General features: G+C 47.9%; 1 protein-coding gene across 1 annotated transcript in view; it reads right to left on the bottom strand.

Moving 5' to 3' along the window:
* Positions 1-6,494: 6,494 nt before the first annotated feature.
* Positions 6,495-13,893, bottom strand: part of LOC109303176 (E3 ubiquitin-protein ligase TRIM39-like) — a 9,467-nt gene continuing 2,068 nt past the window's right edge. The window contains exons 3-7 of the mRNA XM_019525311.1: positions 11,934-12,164; positions 11,293-11,315; positions 9,031-9,146; positions 8,390-8,422; positions 6,495-7,437 (exon numbers count right to left, since the gene is read on the bottom strand). Coding sequence (XP_019380856.1) covers positions 6,923-7,437; positions 8,390-8,422; positions 9,031-9,146; positions 11,293-11,315; positions 11,934-12,164 — 918 coding nt within the window. The 3' untranslated portion in view covers positions 6,495-6,922. The remainder of the gene's footprint in view (positions 7,438-8,389; positions 8,423-9,030; positions 9,147-11,292; positions 11,316-11,933; positions 12,165-13,893) is intronic.

Here is a 13,893-nt window from a genome sequence, read left to right as displayed (position 1 = left end):
CAGCAACCCCTGTAGTGATGCAGGAGACCTGAGCTGCAGCTTGGGTGAAGCTGCAGCTCAGGTCTCCTGCATCACTACAGGGGTTGCTGGAGCAGAGGTCAACTGTCTGGACCCCTGGATTTCCCCAGCCAGTGCAAGCCCTTGCCTGTCCCCTCAGTCAATCAAGGAGGGAGTTGGAAATCTTATCCCTTTCCCACAGGCTCCCCCTCCATCCCTGTTGTTCGCCCCTTTCTGTCACTGAGTGGCTCTCCCTGATGTCTAAGGGGGCAGCATGGGATCCAAACTAAGCTCCCCTGTCTTTGAAATGTTTTGATTTTCTTCTGATTTGCAGTGAAAAGAAGCAGCACCTTAGACCTAGGGGGACAACAGCACTTTATTGCTTAGAAAGTGCCACCTGGCAGAAATAAAGGTATCCAAGGGAATTAGGCATGGATGGTACGAAGTGGTATTTGACCGATGGCTTTGAAAATGCTTGAATGTTGTACTAGCCTACTTGAACAGGCCACTAAGATCCAGGTCCTTAATGTGATTTAGGTGCCTAACAACCACATTGAAATCAAAATGGATTAGGTGCCCCTATGCCTCTGATTGTATGGGCCTTATCATCTAGAAGTGTCCTAAGTATGTTACAGATGTATAATAACAAGTAGCTGTGCTGAAGAGCTCTTGTTTCACTGCCTTTAGCAAAGTAGTGTCCGCATTCTTCAGCCGGAGAAAGGGAAGAAGAGAGGCTACAGAACAGGCTGAAAAACGATAGAGTCCTAAACTTGGGAAAAGGGGTCATGCTGCATCAACCTGCAGTGATGCCTCAGGTCAGCCTGGAAAAGCTGGGAGGGAAGCAGGATGGAGCTGCACTAGACAGATGGAGAAGCAGGAGAAACAGCTAGGAGCCAGACCCAGACACAGGCATGGGCTAACCTGAAAGGGGGCCTGAAAATGAAAAAAAAAAATTAGAATTGCAAAGAAAAGTTTTAATATTGAGCACATACAATGTTATCAGTTGAGAACAAACTATTTAAAGACATTGATACCACAGGTGTGGTAAAGACTTTTGTAACAAAAAAAAATCATTATCTTTAGCAAAGGGGGGCCCCAATACTAAAAGTTTGCCCGGGGCCACCGGGAGTCTAAGTATGAAACTGCTGGGAACAGAAACAGAGAAGAACAAGGAGAGTCGCCCGCAGATTGAGGGAAGCGATTATTCCCCTCTATTCAGCACTAGTGAGCCACATCTGGACCACTGTGTCTAGTTTTGGGCACCCCACTACAGAAAGGATGTGCACAAGTTGGACAGACTCCAGTGGAGGGCACTTAAATGGTTACAGGGTTAGGGCACATGACTTCTGAGGATAGGCTGAGGGAACAGGGCTTATTTAGTCTTCAGAAGGGAAGACCGAAGTGGGATTTGATAGCAGCCTTCAACTACCTGAACTCCAAACTGGTATCTATGAGGCTGGGGCTGGTGGCAGATGAAAGGAGCTGCTGTCACCAGGACTGCTGGAAAAAGGAGTCTGGCTGCAGAGCTGCCCCAGCCCTGCTGTACACCCCGGAGCAGTGGGATGCACCATGGGCTGGATCATGCCTGGGCCAGGCAGGACAGAGGGACCCACTGTGGCCCAGACAAAGTCTGTTCATGGGCTGGATCCAGCCCACAGGCCGTATTTTGCCCACCCCTGCCCCTGGGCCTGGCAGGAGGCAGCTGCAATGACATCTCTGCCCAGTCCCAGCAGAGAGGCAGTTCCCTGGGACCCAGTCTGCCAAACAAGCCTGGGAGATATGACACACGGTGGTGCGTGCTGGCCCATAAGGGATTTATCTTTGGGAAACATTGCTGGGACATGGAGGTGGGGGATAATGGAGCCTGGGCTGTGAGGGGTTGCCAAAGAATCGGTGAAGCGGAAGGGATGGAACGAGTTTAAGCCTGAGCAGGGGATCTGTACCATGCACTCACATCCCATAAAACCTGCTTGTCCCTGAGGTGGAAACCAGAGAAAGATCTGGGTCTCTCTGGACTATGAAGGGGGAAAGTGACATTTTCTGATGCTGATTATGGGACCACATTCTTCGCTTCATTGTTCAAAGGGGAAAGAGTCTACCCTTGGCTTTGGGTCTGGCAGTCTCAGCTCATGCACCGTTCCTGAGACATCAGCTGAAATATCCACTTGGAGACCATAAAAGAGGCCTCTCTACTCTTTGGCACCGAGTAGCCAAATTCCCTGTGAGCAAAAAGTTTCTTTTCTCTATGAGCAGAAGAATTGAAAGTATTTTTCTGATTTATCAAAACAATGCAGAAAAGAATGATCAGACTAGGCATAAAGATGATGTTGACCCATCTGTTTATTTCTGGTTTGGCTGACCCAGCAGGACTCTGGCATGCTGTTGGGTCACTGAGTAAAATACAGTAGATGGTGGGGGATGCAGGAAAAGCAGTGAGAGGAGGTACAGATTAAATCTAGAGAATAATGGCAATAGAGAAAATTAAGAATCTCCACGTTAGATGAATGATGTATTTAGGTTAACTTTTTTGGATATTTTTATTTCCTGCTACTGGATATTATATTGTTATGAGTCATTCACAGTCATTGTCTTTGTCAGCAAAAGCCAATGGATTACCTCCTCAGGACTCTAAATGTGCTGGAATACACTGATTTTTCTGGATAACGAAGGGCTTCTGATTGCATCTTCTTTGTTGATATAGAAATAAACACTGGAGCAATCCTATAAGGCTGTATCATATAAAGTGCTATGTTGGTTATTTTAGACTGATCTTCTTCCTGGACAGTGGAACCAATGGAACTGCACGAAAGAAGTCCCTATCTTATTTAAAAAATAAATGAGTCCTATTTCTGCTAGATCACATTCAGATGCTTTTACCTAATTCCTATGTACAGATTTCCAGGAAGGGAAGCATGAGCTGCTCAGACATTACCTTGACAGAGACAAGGATCTAGATGAGGTTTTTTAAAAATTATGTAGCTATAACAGAGTTTGGATGCAAAAGCACAGATGTCATAGTTTCATAGTTTCATAGTATCACCATCATCCAAGGATTTAGTTACTTGGTCATAAAAGGCAATCAGGTTGGTCAGGCAGGACCTGCCTTTGATGAACCTGTGCTGATTGCCCCTGAGCACGATCTCCCCTGCTGGCCCCCCACAGATGTGCTCCTTGATAACTCTCTCCAAGATCTTCCCGAGCACCGAGGTGAGGCTTATAGGCCTATAGTTACCTGGGTCCTCCCTCCTCCCTTTCTTGAAAATTGGGACCACACTAGCTAGTTTCCAATCCTTCGGCACCTGGCCAGATGACCACAAATGCTCATACAGCTGGACCAAGGGCTCCGCGATGACCCCTGCCAGCTCCCTCAATACCCTTGGGTGGAGGGCATTTGGACCTGCAGATTTAAAAATGTCTAGCCCTTCCAGAAGATCCCTAACTACTTCTGTGCTGCACACGCCTCCCCCCACTCACAGGACAGTTGTGGCCCCCTATTCCCAGGATGTTGTTGCTCACCTGGGCATCCCTTTCTCTTGTCACCCTGTCAATTATTTGCCAGTATGAAAAACTGGCCCTTTGGAGCAAAACTCTTTGGTTCCCCTTCCTTTAAATTTAAGAGTAACTCGGTTTAGCTGTCAGACAAAAACTGACTGATAGACTTGTGAACCAGCCTTTAGATAGAGTCAAAATGTACTGTATTGTTAGGCTGAAGACAGAGATAACTTTAAGCTGTTTTAAAATGTGAGGTGGGAATTGTTACTTCACTTGTGAATGGTCATCACCTGCTCCAAAGTAATTGATCCAGCTGCATACCCCTATCATGTTACAGGTGAACTAAGTCACTGATACATTGAACTTGGATAAAATCAAGTACAGTTATAATAGTTTTGATATGCTTTTATTGCTAAAGCAGCATGCAGGTATGGCCATTATATTGGAACGGCTTACATTAATCTGAAAAAGGTGCAACTGTTAAATCTGCCCACAACTTTAATTTTGCTTTCTGGCTTCAGAACATCGTATGAAGCTATAATGAGGATGTCTACACTGTGGGGCAATGAAGAGGTACCCTAGCTAACTCTGAATTAATCAGCTTGTGGTTGATAAGGTTCTTTGGGTAAATCTGATATCTTTTATTAGACCAATTAAAATAGTCGAAACAATTCTTCTTTGCAAGTTTTGGATACAAAACACCCTTCTTCAGGCAAAGGGAGCATTCCTTGTGACTGACATTTCAAGAGCCTGAGAACTATGACTGGCTCTGTGCTGTATGGGGGGTTGCCATGGTAGAAAGGGGTCTACAAACTAGCTGAGGAGAACAGCAGTTTTATGTGTCCTTCCCCTGGCAGCTACAGGAAGGGTGTAGAAGAGGGGTGCCCAACCCCTGGCCCATGGCCCAGATCTGGCCCACAGAGCCCAAAGGGGGCCCCAGGGATCTGAAATGCAGTGGCAGGGGAGTGGAGCCAGCAATTGCGGCTTCCCTGCTGCCAAATTTCTGGATCTGTGGGGAGTCCCCCAGGCCAGATAGCACATTAGATCAGTGCACAGAGTGGCCCAGGGCTTGACCTAGGCACACAGGGGCCCAGCTGGTGGCAGTGTGGCCCTCATCATACAGCTTGGGGCCTCAGGAGGCAGCATGGGGCTAAGGGAATCAGTCCAGGGCTCTGGGAAGCAGTATAGGGCTGAGGGAAGTGGCATGGTACCTTATCCTGGCTCATGGGGTCTGGTCCAGCCCATGGACTGGCCCCAAACTACTCATCTGGCCTGAGCCAGCAAAAGGTTGAGCACTTCCTTTGTAGTGGGAAGGCAAGCCAGAAGCACTGCTTATTCCACAGTTAGTCAGGTGCGTGTGTGTTCAATGCCTTCTCTTGCATCACATGGACTGCACATCAAGTGAGAGCTCAGAGAACAAAAAGACTTCCCTTGTGCTGTCATTTTATATTTTTGCTACACTTCCATTTCTGTTACCGTATTCCTTGCACCATTTAAAACCAAGCACCTGCACAAAGTACTTATAGTTTCATAGTTTCTAGGGTCAGAAGGCACCTGAATAGATCATCAAGTCGGACCCCTTGCCACAGGCAGGAACGAGTGCTGGGATCATAATACCCCAGCCAGAAATGTATCCAGTCTCCTTTTGAAGACCCCCAAGGTCTCTCTCCCTCTCTTGGGAGCTCATTCCAGAGCCTGGCTGCCCTAACCGTGAAGTAATGCCTCCTGATATCTAGCCTGAACCTGCTCTCAGTCAGTTTGTGGCCATTATTCCTTGTTATCCCAGGTGGTGCCCAGGGGAACAGAGCCCCACCTATTTTCCGCTGGTTCACCAGATCCCCTCTCAGTCTTCTCTTGTGGAGGCTGAATAGATTCAGGCCCTTTAGTCTATCCTCATAGGGCCTGGCCTGCTGCCCCCTGACCATGAGAGTGGCCCTCGGTCTGCCACAATTGTTCCTGGATGGAATCTGTTAGCTTGGGCCTATGCTGTCCTTGGGTAGTGACTGTAGCCAACCAGGCCTAAAGGCCAAGCCCTTGGGTCAGGGGTGGGCAGTCTCCAGTGCTCTGTAAAGGAACCTGAGTTTATAGAGACCACCCAGAGGGGCTCTGCCTAGATACGGGAGGAAAGTTATGATGAAAACTTCACAGAGAAACTCTATGTTGAGATTTTCCTCTTAGACTGGCAGATCGCCACCTCCAAAAGTTACCGTGACTTGATGGGACCATGGAGAGGGTGTGAGTTAATAAGAATATGTGGAAAAGACTTCTAGGGCTGCCTCCCTTAGCCCTGTGCTGCCTCCTGAGGCCCCAAGCTGCAGGATGAGGGCCACAATGCCACCAGCTGGGCCCTTATGTACCTAGATCAGGCTCTGGGCCACTCTGTGCACTGATCTAATGTGTTATCTTGACTGGGGGACTCCCCACAGGTCCAGAAACTGGGCAGTAGGGACTGACTCACAGATCTGAAATTGATTTGGCTTGAAACACAGGAAAAAATTAAATTAGAAAAAATTGCCCTTGGACTGAGCCTGCTGACTGATGCTGACCTCATTCAGGATTTCAGCTACCTCCTGTGGGACTTAGCTGGTGCTGCTCTGAGCCACTATTCAATTATTCATTCACTAAGTCCTTCTTACACATCGGTGTCTCCATTGATACAGGCTTAAAGCAAGGCATGCCTGGAGCCAAGCAACAGCCTCACCTCTGAAACAACTGTGAATAAATAAAAAGAATTAGGGCTGGGGACAGTCCCTGCTCCCACAGGACCCCACAGCACAAAGGTCCGTGGGTTTAGAGAGAGTGGATTTGCTTTGCCCCAGCTGCAAGTATGAGAAAGGCAGTCCTTTTCCATTCCCTTCACTCACATCACGATCAGCAGAGAAGGAAGAGGGGACATCACACCCCCTTCACATCTGCAGCCACTTATGTCTAGAAACTTATAATTGGTTTCATAGTTTCATAGTTTGTAGGCATGCAGGCCTAGTATAGGCACAGAAGGAACTGGCTCTCAGTCGGAAGGTATTAACTTTTATCTGTCTGGGTTTGTAGCATGACATGATGCTAAGTGAATGAACTTGGGGAACTTGGAACAAAATATCAAAGGCCAGTTTCCATTTTGCTCATCCTATTGTACATCAGAAATAACTGTAGTGAGGTCAAAGGGAATGACCCCCCACAGTCATATTAGTGCAAAGTAGCTAGAGTGCAATTGCTCTCCAGTCCACACCGACAGACCCTGCAAACTGCTAGGGTGCTCCATAAAGGAGTAACAAACTGCCTGGACAGCACAATTGGCTTCTCTAGTATCATAACCCAGCTCACTGAGGTTATCATCGTTTCCACTCCTTGTGACCCTGGAGGCTGATACCAGGTGCTGTTGGGAGCTTCTTCATTCAGCAAGGACAAGTATCAAGGGAGAATTTTACCTTGTGCATCAAGGGCACAGACTGAGCTGGGATCCCTTCTCCACCCAGAGCCAAGGGTAGATTTTCTCCCCTTTAAAATAGGTTGGAGAGAAAGTGAAGATTTGGGCCTTTGTCTCTGCATCAAAAAATGCCACCTGGTCCCTTTCATAGTACAGAGAGATCTGAATCCTCCTGGGGACCTGGCTCAGGGACAGCTGGGTTGAAGGGGATGTAATAACCAAGTACTGCTGTTTCCATAGTCCCACAGCCCAGATCCCTTCCTGAGGGCTGAAGAAATACTTTCCCTTTCTTCTCACAGACTCTCTGGCGACTCCCACACCCCAACCTGTTCCATCCCCAACCTCCACCTCCCAGCAGTGTCTGCCCGAGGTGAATCCTTCACAACCCAGCACACAGAGCTCTGTATCAAATCTTTTGGAGTTGTTGGGCAGCTGATGATATTTTTCTCCCCATTTCACATGTTTTCGGTCTTCAGACAGGACTAGGCAGGGATGAACTGTGTTTGGATCCAGAGTCACATTCACTGTCGGGAGAGAGAAAAGGGTCAGATCTCAGCCTTGGGGTAGGATGGGACCATTCCTTGCATTTCCTAGATGTCCTACATTGCCTGGGACACCCCCTGATCTTCTGTCTCTTGGACCTAGGTCCCAGGGAGCTACCTCTCTTCTGGGGCAGGGAATGGATGTCATTGCAGCTCCCAGGTACTGCAGGAGCCAGGTATTAGAGATGCTGTTCCTCTTGCTGCTGGGGCTGCAGAGGTACCAGGGAGGAAGTGGGGAAGGGGAAAAGCATCAGGGTCTGGGAGTGGGGGACAGGGAAGAACCACTGGGTTGCATTGCACATTAGAGATGTTCCCGTGTGCCTCTATACAGGAGGTGGCACATAAGAGTGTGCATACAAACTCTAGTCCTAGTGGAAGGGCATGGGCAGTGGCCACAAGCATGGGGGGGAGTCGGCAGTGTTGCAAGGAAACTGAGGCAGAAACAGGCAGAAATTGGGTGTTGCAGAAATGGTGAACAGAGGCACCCAGCCCATATGTGATGGGTACAAGGCAGTACCGGGTGGACAGTCTCCTCCCAACCCAGTTTGAAAGGGGGAGAAAGGAGGCAGTAAATGGAGAGAGACCTCAAGAATAGTGTGAAGGAAAGAGCTTCACGGAGATTCCCCCAACTCAGACGGATGGGAGAATGGTCAGTCCTAAAAGGACAGCAGTGGCATCTACGTCTGGGTATGGCTCAGGAGAGCCTTACCACTAGAAAAGGTTTTAACAGACCAGGAAGTTAAAGACCCTCTTTCTTTCTGTCCTGCTCCATCTCAGTGCATAGCAGCCTCTGACTTGTTGGAGCTCCGAATCTGACAAATGAATCCAGTCACTAACACTGCATCTTGTGTTCTTCTTGCTAGCAAAATAGCCCTGAGAAAGCTCACCATGCCCAACTCTCCCTCTTCCTCCTCAGCCAGTCCCAGACACTTACCCCATTCTTTCTCCAGCTCCAGTAACAGAGACTCTAGAGAGATGAGAGGAGGGAAATGATATGTCATGTTGCTGTGTTATGACAAGATTGCTGTTGTTAGTGATTACAGTAGTGAGTGTGATGGCACAAATGTTACAAGGAAGGAAAGGAAAGAGAAAAAACAGTAAGAAAGCATTCTTGGCAGTCTGCACCAAAAAGGTAAAAATGGCAAGGGGAATGGTAGAAAGCAGAAAGAAAATCAAAATGAAGGTCAATTAAAAGCAAAAAAGAAGAATGGAGACGATTTTGGAAAATACATTTTTTCCATCAAAAATACTTGAAAAATTGTGCATTTCGTTAGTCAAAATAAATGGCTTCAAGTGTGGGACAAGACAGGGAAAGAAACAAAGATGCCATAACTGAGAAAGAAACAAAAGTCATAAACTGCACATCTAGAGAGGGCAGGTTAAAGGACTGAGACTCAACAATAACATTTTTGTTTCTAATACAAACTTAATTTTTCCTAGGGAAACATGAGAGCCTTTTTTCTGTGTGCAAGACTTTTAATCTACTTGTGGGTCATTGTTTCACCGAACTTTCCATTAGTAACTAATTGGCCAGTGTTCATCTATTCCCACATTCTCAGAGGCAGATCTCCCTACCTTTGAAAGCCTTCAGAGTGTTCTTCAGAACAACGTTTTTCTGGCACAGGTCTCCAAATTGCCTTTTTGCCTCAGGGGAAACCCCCACCAGCTTGTGAAATGTCCCTTTTTCCCATCTAGAAGACAAAGATTTCTAATTAATCATGGCCTTTCTTTGCTTCTGTGTTCATAATTTGAACTCCATGGGCAGGTCCAGACAAGCGTGCATGTGTGGTGTGTGGCACTGTGCAGACCTGTTTGCAGACTACACATGTCACACATGTAGGCATTCCTCCCACTGCTAATTTGCAGCACTGGGGGGAGGGACGGCTTGACACCAGGAGATCCCAGGGTCAAAAAAACCTTCAGTGGAAAAAAAGTGCAGTTGTGCACATGGCAACAGCATGCACGAGCCAAAACTGGAGCCTGGCCAGGCTCCCTGTTGCTGGATTGCTGCCACTGGAGCCCTGGGAGGCCCCCAGGTCCCAAGGTAAGCCTCCCCTACCCCACCTGGGACAACTTGCAGTGTGCCAGCGTGCACGTGCATGATAATTCCCCAGGGACAAGTAGCAGCGGCACATATTGTGCCACCACTATTTGTCCCCAGGGAAACTCACCTGTGCGCTCATCTAGATGCGCATGATGGCAGAAGCTTCTGAACTGAGGACAGTTTTTTTCTGTATATCCTAACTGCACAGCAAGTATAGCCCAGGGAATGGCAGCATGGTGCTTAGTCCTTAACATTAGGTATCACTTTAATAGTGCTATCAGGCAAATAACATTTCCCTTAGATCAGATAATCAAAGAGCCCACTACGGGCATGTCCAGAATGTTTGGTTCCCTGGGGACAACTAGCAATGGCACACCTCGTGCCACAGCTACTTATCGCTGGGATATGCCTGTGCCACACACGCTTTGCCAAGTGGCAAATTGCCCCGGGTAGGGGAGGGGAGGCTGGGGTCAGCACTGGGCTGGCCCCAGCAGCCTTACCTGGAGGCCTGGGGGCCTCCGCCACAGCGATTCTGCCATGCGAAGCCTGGCTGGCAGCTGCAGCACAGCTCTGGTTGGCCTGGCTCCACTTTTCAGCAGCATGTGCTGCCCGACTGTGCGCTGCACCATTTTTTTTTGACCCTTGGATATCCAGGGGTCAAAAAACCCATGGAAAAAAAACAAAACAGTGCATCACACCCTTGGGCAGTGTGACCTTGCAGCATGGAGGACACCAGGCTGTGAGGTATCTGGCACCGCAGACATGTTTGGGGTGCCATATACTGTATGACTGTGCTCTATGAAGCTCACTGAGTCCAAGGTGTGACAAGGGTCCAGCACTACTACTGGCCCTCCTCTGTCTCTCGGCAAACCACCCGCCTACTCCCCTGTCATGCCCTGTTGGTAAGTAGTATAGATAGGAAACAGGCAGAAGGCTGCCCTTTGAGTGCCCTGCTGTACTTGGGCAATTATCCACGGCTCCAACCAACCCTTACCATGGCCCATGCCTTGCAGATGTATCCTCCAGCGATTTGCGCTTTATACAGACAAATGGACAAACACACATGCAAACATACGCTGAGCCCCTGATCCCACATACTGGGCTCCAAGACCTTGGCCCCCTCATGGGGGCTCCACACTGGGCTCCTGCACCCTGTGGGGCTCAGGTGGCCACAGCTGTGCCTGGCCCCCTCTCAGGACCTCCGCCACTGCAGGAGCCACAAGGAGCCTGGGTGCTGTTCCAGGTCCCTCCGCTGACCTGGGTCCTGCCTCAGGACTCCTATGAGCTTGGGCTTCCCCTGTGTTGATCAAACCCACCAGGGATGTGAGGCTGGGGTTATGAGGTTCACCTCCTCGCCTTTCACTGGGGAGGTGATTGGCTTCACATTTCCTGGGGGCTCCCATGACACTAGGAGCCCCACCAGGCCACTGTAGGGTGCAGTTTCACGTCTTACCCGGGACAAATGAGGCCTCCTCCATCCCGATAGCCTCACCCTTTCCTCTGCGATGTTCCTAGAACTGGAGCTCAGCATGGAGATGTTTCTCCCTTGCTGGCTGGTCTCAAACTTCTCTCCCTGGCTAGCCTAAGTTTGATAATGTCCACCCTCATCAGCCACCTGCTAGATAACTGCCTCAGTCCCTAAACACAAGGTTCACTGCCAAAGAAGCAGAGCACTATGTGCATAGCAGTCCTGATCCTTGCACTCTGCTCTTATTCTTCAAAGAGACAAAGTGACATCTTTATCCCAAGTCCCTTCCCACCAGTGTGAGTGTGAGTGAGGAGGAGCCACGTACCTGTACATGGAGGTTTTGGCATCCTAGATGGGAAAGAAGAAAAAGAAAGTTCAATCCTGCACACATAATAATAAGCCTGCACTTGTTTGCCTTTCAAACAGGTTTTATGGGGAGGCATATGCCATATTCTTAGTGCACGTTGGTTGTTGGTGCATAGATAGACCCACTTAGTGCAAACCTGGGGCTCAAGAGATCTGGGTTCCATGTCTGGTTCGGCCACAGACCCCACCTTGAAGCCTTAGGCAAGTCACAACCTCTTTTTATGTTTCAGTTCATCCATCTTTAAAATGAGGGTGACGTTATTTCAAGAATAACATTTCCCTTCCTCTCAGAGGAACAGATACATTCATATTATTGGAATGCCCAGACGATGTAGTGATGAAGGCTGAAAAACCAGTCTAGAAACCAGATACTGGAATAACTGAAAATCTCATGCACACTAAGCAGCCTTGCTCCTGGTGTCCTGGGAAGCAGAGAGCTATAATGTTCAGAACAATAACATAGAGAGCCAAAGGAAGTGACTGGCAACCTGTTTTTATTAAAGTAACATGCAAAGTGGGTCCTAGTGCATGGCTGGGATCCTGGACTCCTTCACCCTCTCCCTTTTTCCTCAAACTCTATGAGAGGCCCTGAGTTCTCACCTGCAGGAGGTCACTGGCTGGCTGCTGGCACTTCTCCTCCATCTCCCTGATCAGATCACTGAGAAGGGAAATCTCCTCAGAGAGTCTGGTGGTATTTTTCTTCTCTTTTTCTGCAGTGGCTCTCTCCACTTCCTCTAGGCAGGCCAGCAGGTGTTGTTCTTGTTTCTTCAGAAACTGGTGCAGTTGGTGAAATTCGGACACAGTCTTCTGCCTCTCAACCTTTATTTTCTCCTGCAATGGATGCATGTGATGTAAACAGGAAAAAGGCCAAGATAAGGGGCATTTCAGAGCAGGCTGGGTGGTGGCAGAGAGAATTTCCTCAGAGCACTTGACATTCAGAGAGAAACTATCTCTTGTTGGCAACAGAAGAGATTTTCCTGGCCCCTTCCATTAGGAGAGTGATTCTCAACTGAGGTGCCACAGCACCATGGCATGTCCTGAGATCTTGTTAAGGGTGCAGCAAGGTGCCAGGTAATGTTAGCATTGTTAGGTGTACAAACATGATTCACAAGATAAACCCAGCACTTTCACGTAGGAATCCATAGCATTAAAAACCTTCTAACTTGCTGTGGACTTTTTGAGTTCTTTGCAACAGAAAAATTGCTCTATTGTTTTTCTGTGGCCAAAACATGAGTGAAAACAAAGAGCTGGCATTTTCTGAGAAGGGTCTTGAGTCTAACAAGGGGTGCCTTGGGTTTAAAAGGGTTGAGAACCATTGAACTGGGATTTGACTGAAACTCTCCCAGCCTGCAAGGGGAAACCCATGGTTTCCCACATTTTTCTCCTTTAAAGAAGAATCTGTTTTTAAAGTTTGTTCACAACCCTTTCATATATGCTTGTGATCCACTTTTGGGTCGTGACCCAAGGGTTGAGAAATACTGCCCTAGGGAACTCTGGGGAGTCAGGGAGACCAATTCTTGAGGCTCTTGAGGCTCTAACTTACATCTCCAAAATAAAGGAAAGGCAAAGGTGAACTAAATCTAAACCCATATGTAGAAAGTAGCTTAACTGAGTATTAATAGCACACAATACCACCACAAAGACAGGGAGGGACAACTGCTTCCCCCTACCTCCTTCAGTGCTCTGCAGACATGACTATGAATGTATCTACAGTTCTCCTGTGCCAGCAAAAGCCCTTCTTTCTGTCAGCAGAACAACCTGAGCTCTGTGAGAGACAGATGGCTTCTCTTGACAACCAGCAAAAAATGTGTGCACACTTCCCGCAAGACAACCACTCTCTCTCCAATCTCTCAGGTCTAATCTTCAAAGGGAATTTACAAAACACCTTTCACAGACAAGTCTATGAACTTCACTTCATAAATCTACTGGATACGAAAAATCATGGACTGAATATAGACATTGGATTTATGGCATATTATAACCTGCCTGCCATAATAACCCCAAATAACTTCTCTACCTTTTCCCAGCTACATTCTGTCACCAGATTGACATTCGTCCCACCCCCCTCTTTGCCTCTGCTACACCAACCTGTCTCACACCTATTGTCTCCCATTCCCTCTGATCCTCACTACCATGCATTTGCATTTTCACAGACTTGCATTTTGCATATTGGCTTCTGTTCCATCCAGTACAGCACAAAATAACAGCAGATACTCCCTATGCCTGAAGAAGGGTGCTTGTGCCTGAAAGCTTGCAAAGAACAATATTTCCAGCTATTTAGTTGGTCTAATAAAAGATACCACATTTACCTAAAGTACCTTGTCTGTACTTCTTTTACATCTTTTACCTTCTGTCCTGTCCCTTTCAAACACCTAGTGTTGGGAAGTGGAAAGCACGCTGTCCAAGTTTGCTGATGACACTAAAATGTGGGGTGAGGTGGACACACTTGAAGGGAGAGAGGGGCTGCAAATAGATTTAGACAGACTACAAAAGTGGGAAGACGAGAATAGGATGGGGTTCAGTGTAGACAAATGCAGGGTGCTGCACCTTGGGAGAAGGA

This window comes from Gavialis gangeticus, unplaced genomic scaffold (genome assembly GCF_001723915.1).
Source record: "Gavialis gangeticus isolate Ggan-Ray unplaced genomic scaffold, GavGan_comp1, whole genome shotgun sequence".
Classification (NCBI taxonomy): Eukaryota; Metazoa; Chordata; order Crocodylia; family Gavialidae; genus Gavialis; species Gavialis gangeticus.
The sequence above is the reverse complement of the archived record's forward strand: the minus strand, read 5'-3'. Positions and strand labels throughout refer to the sequence as shown.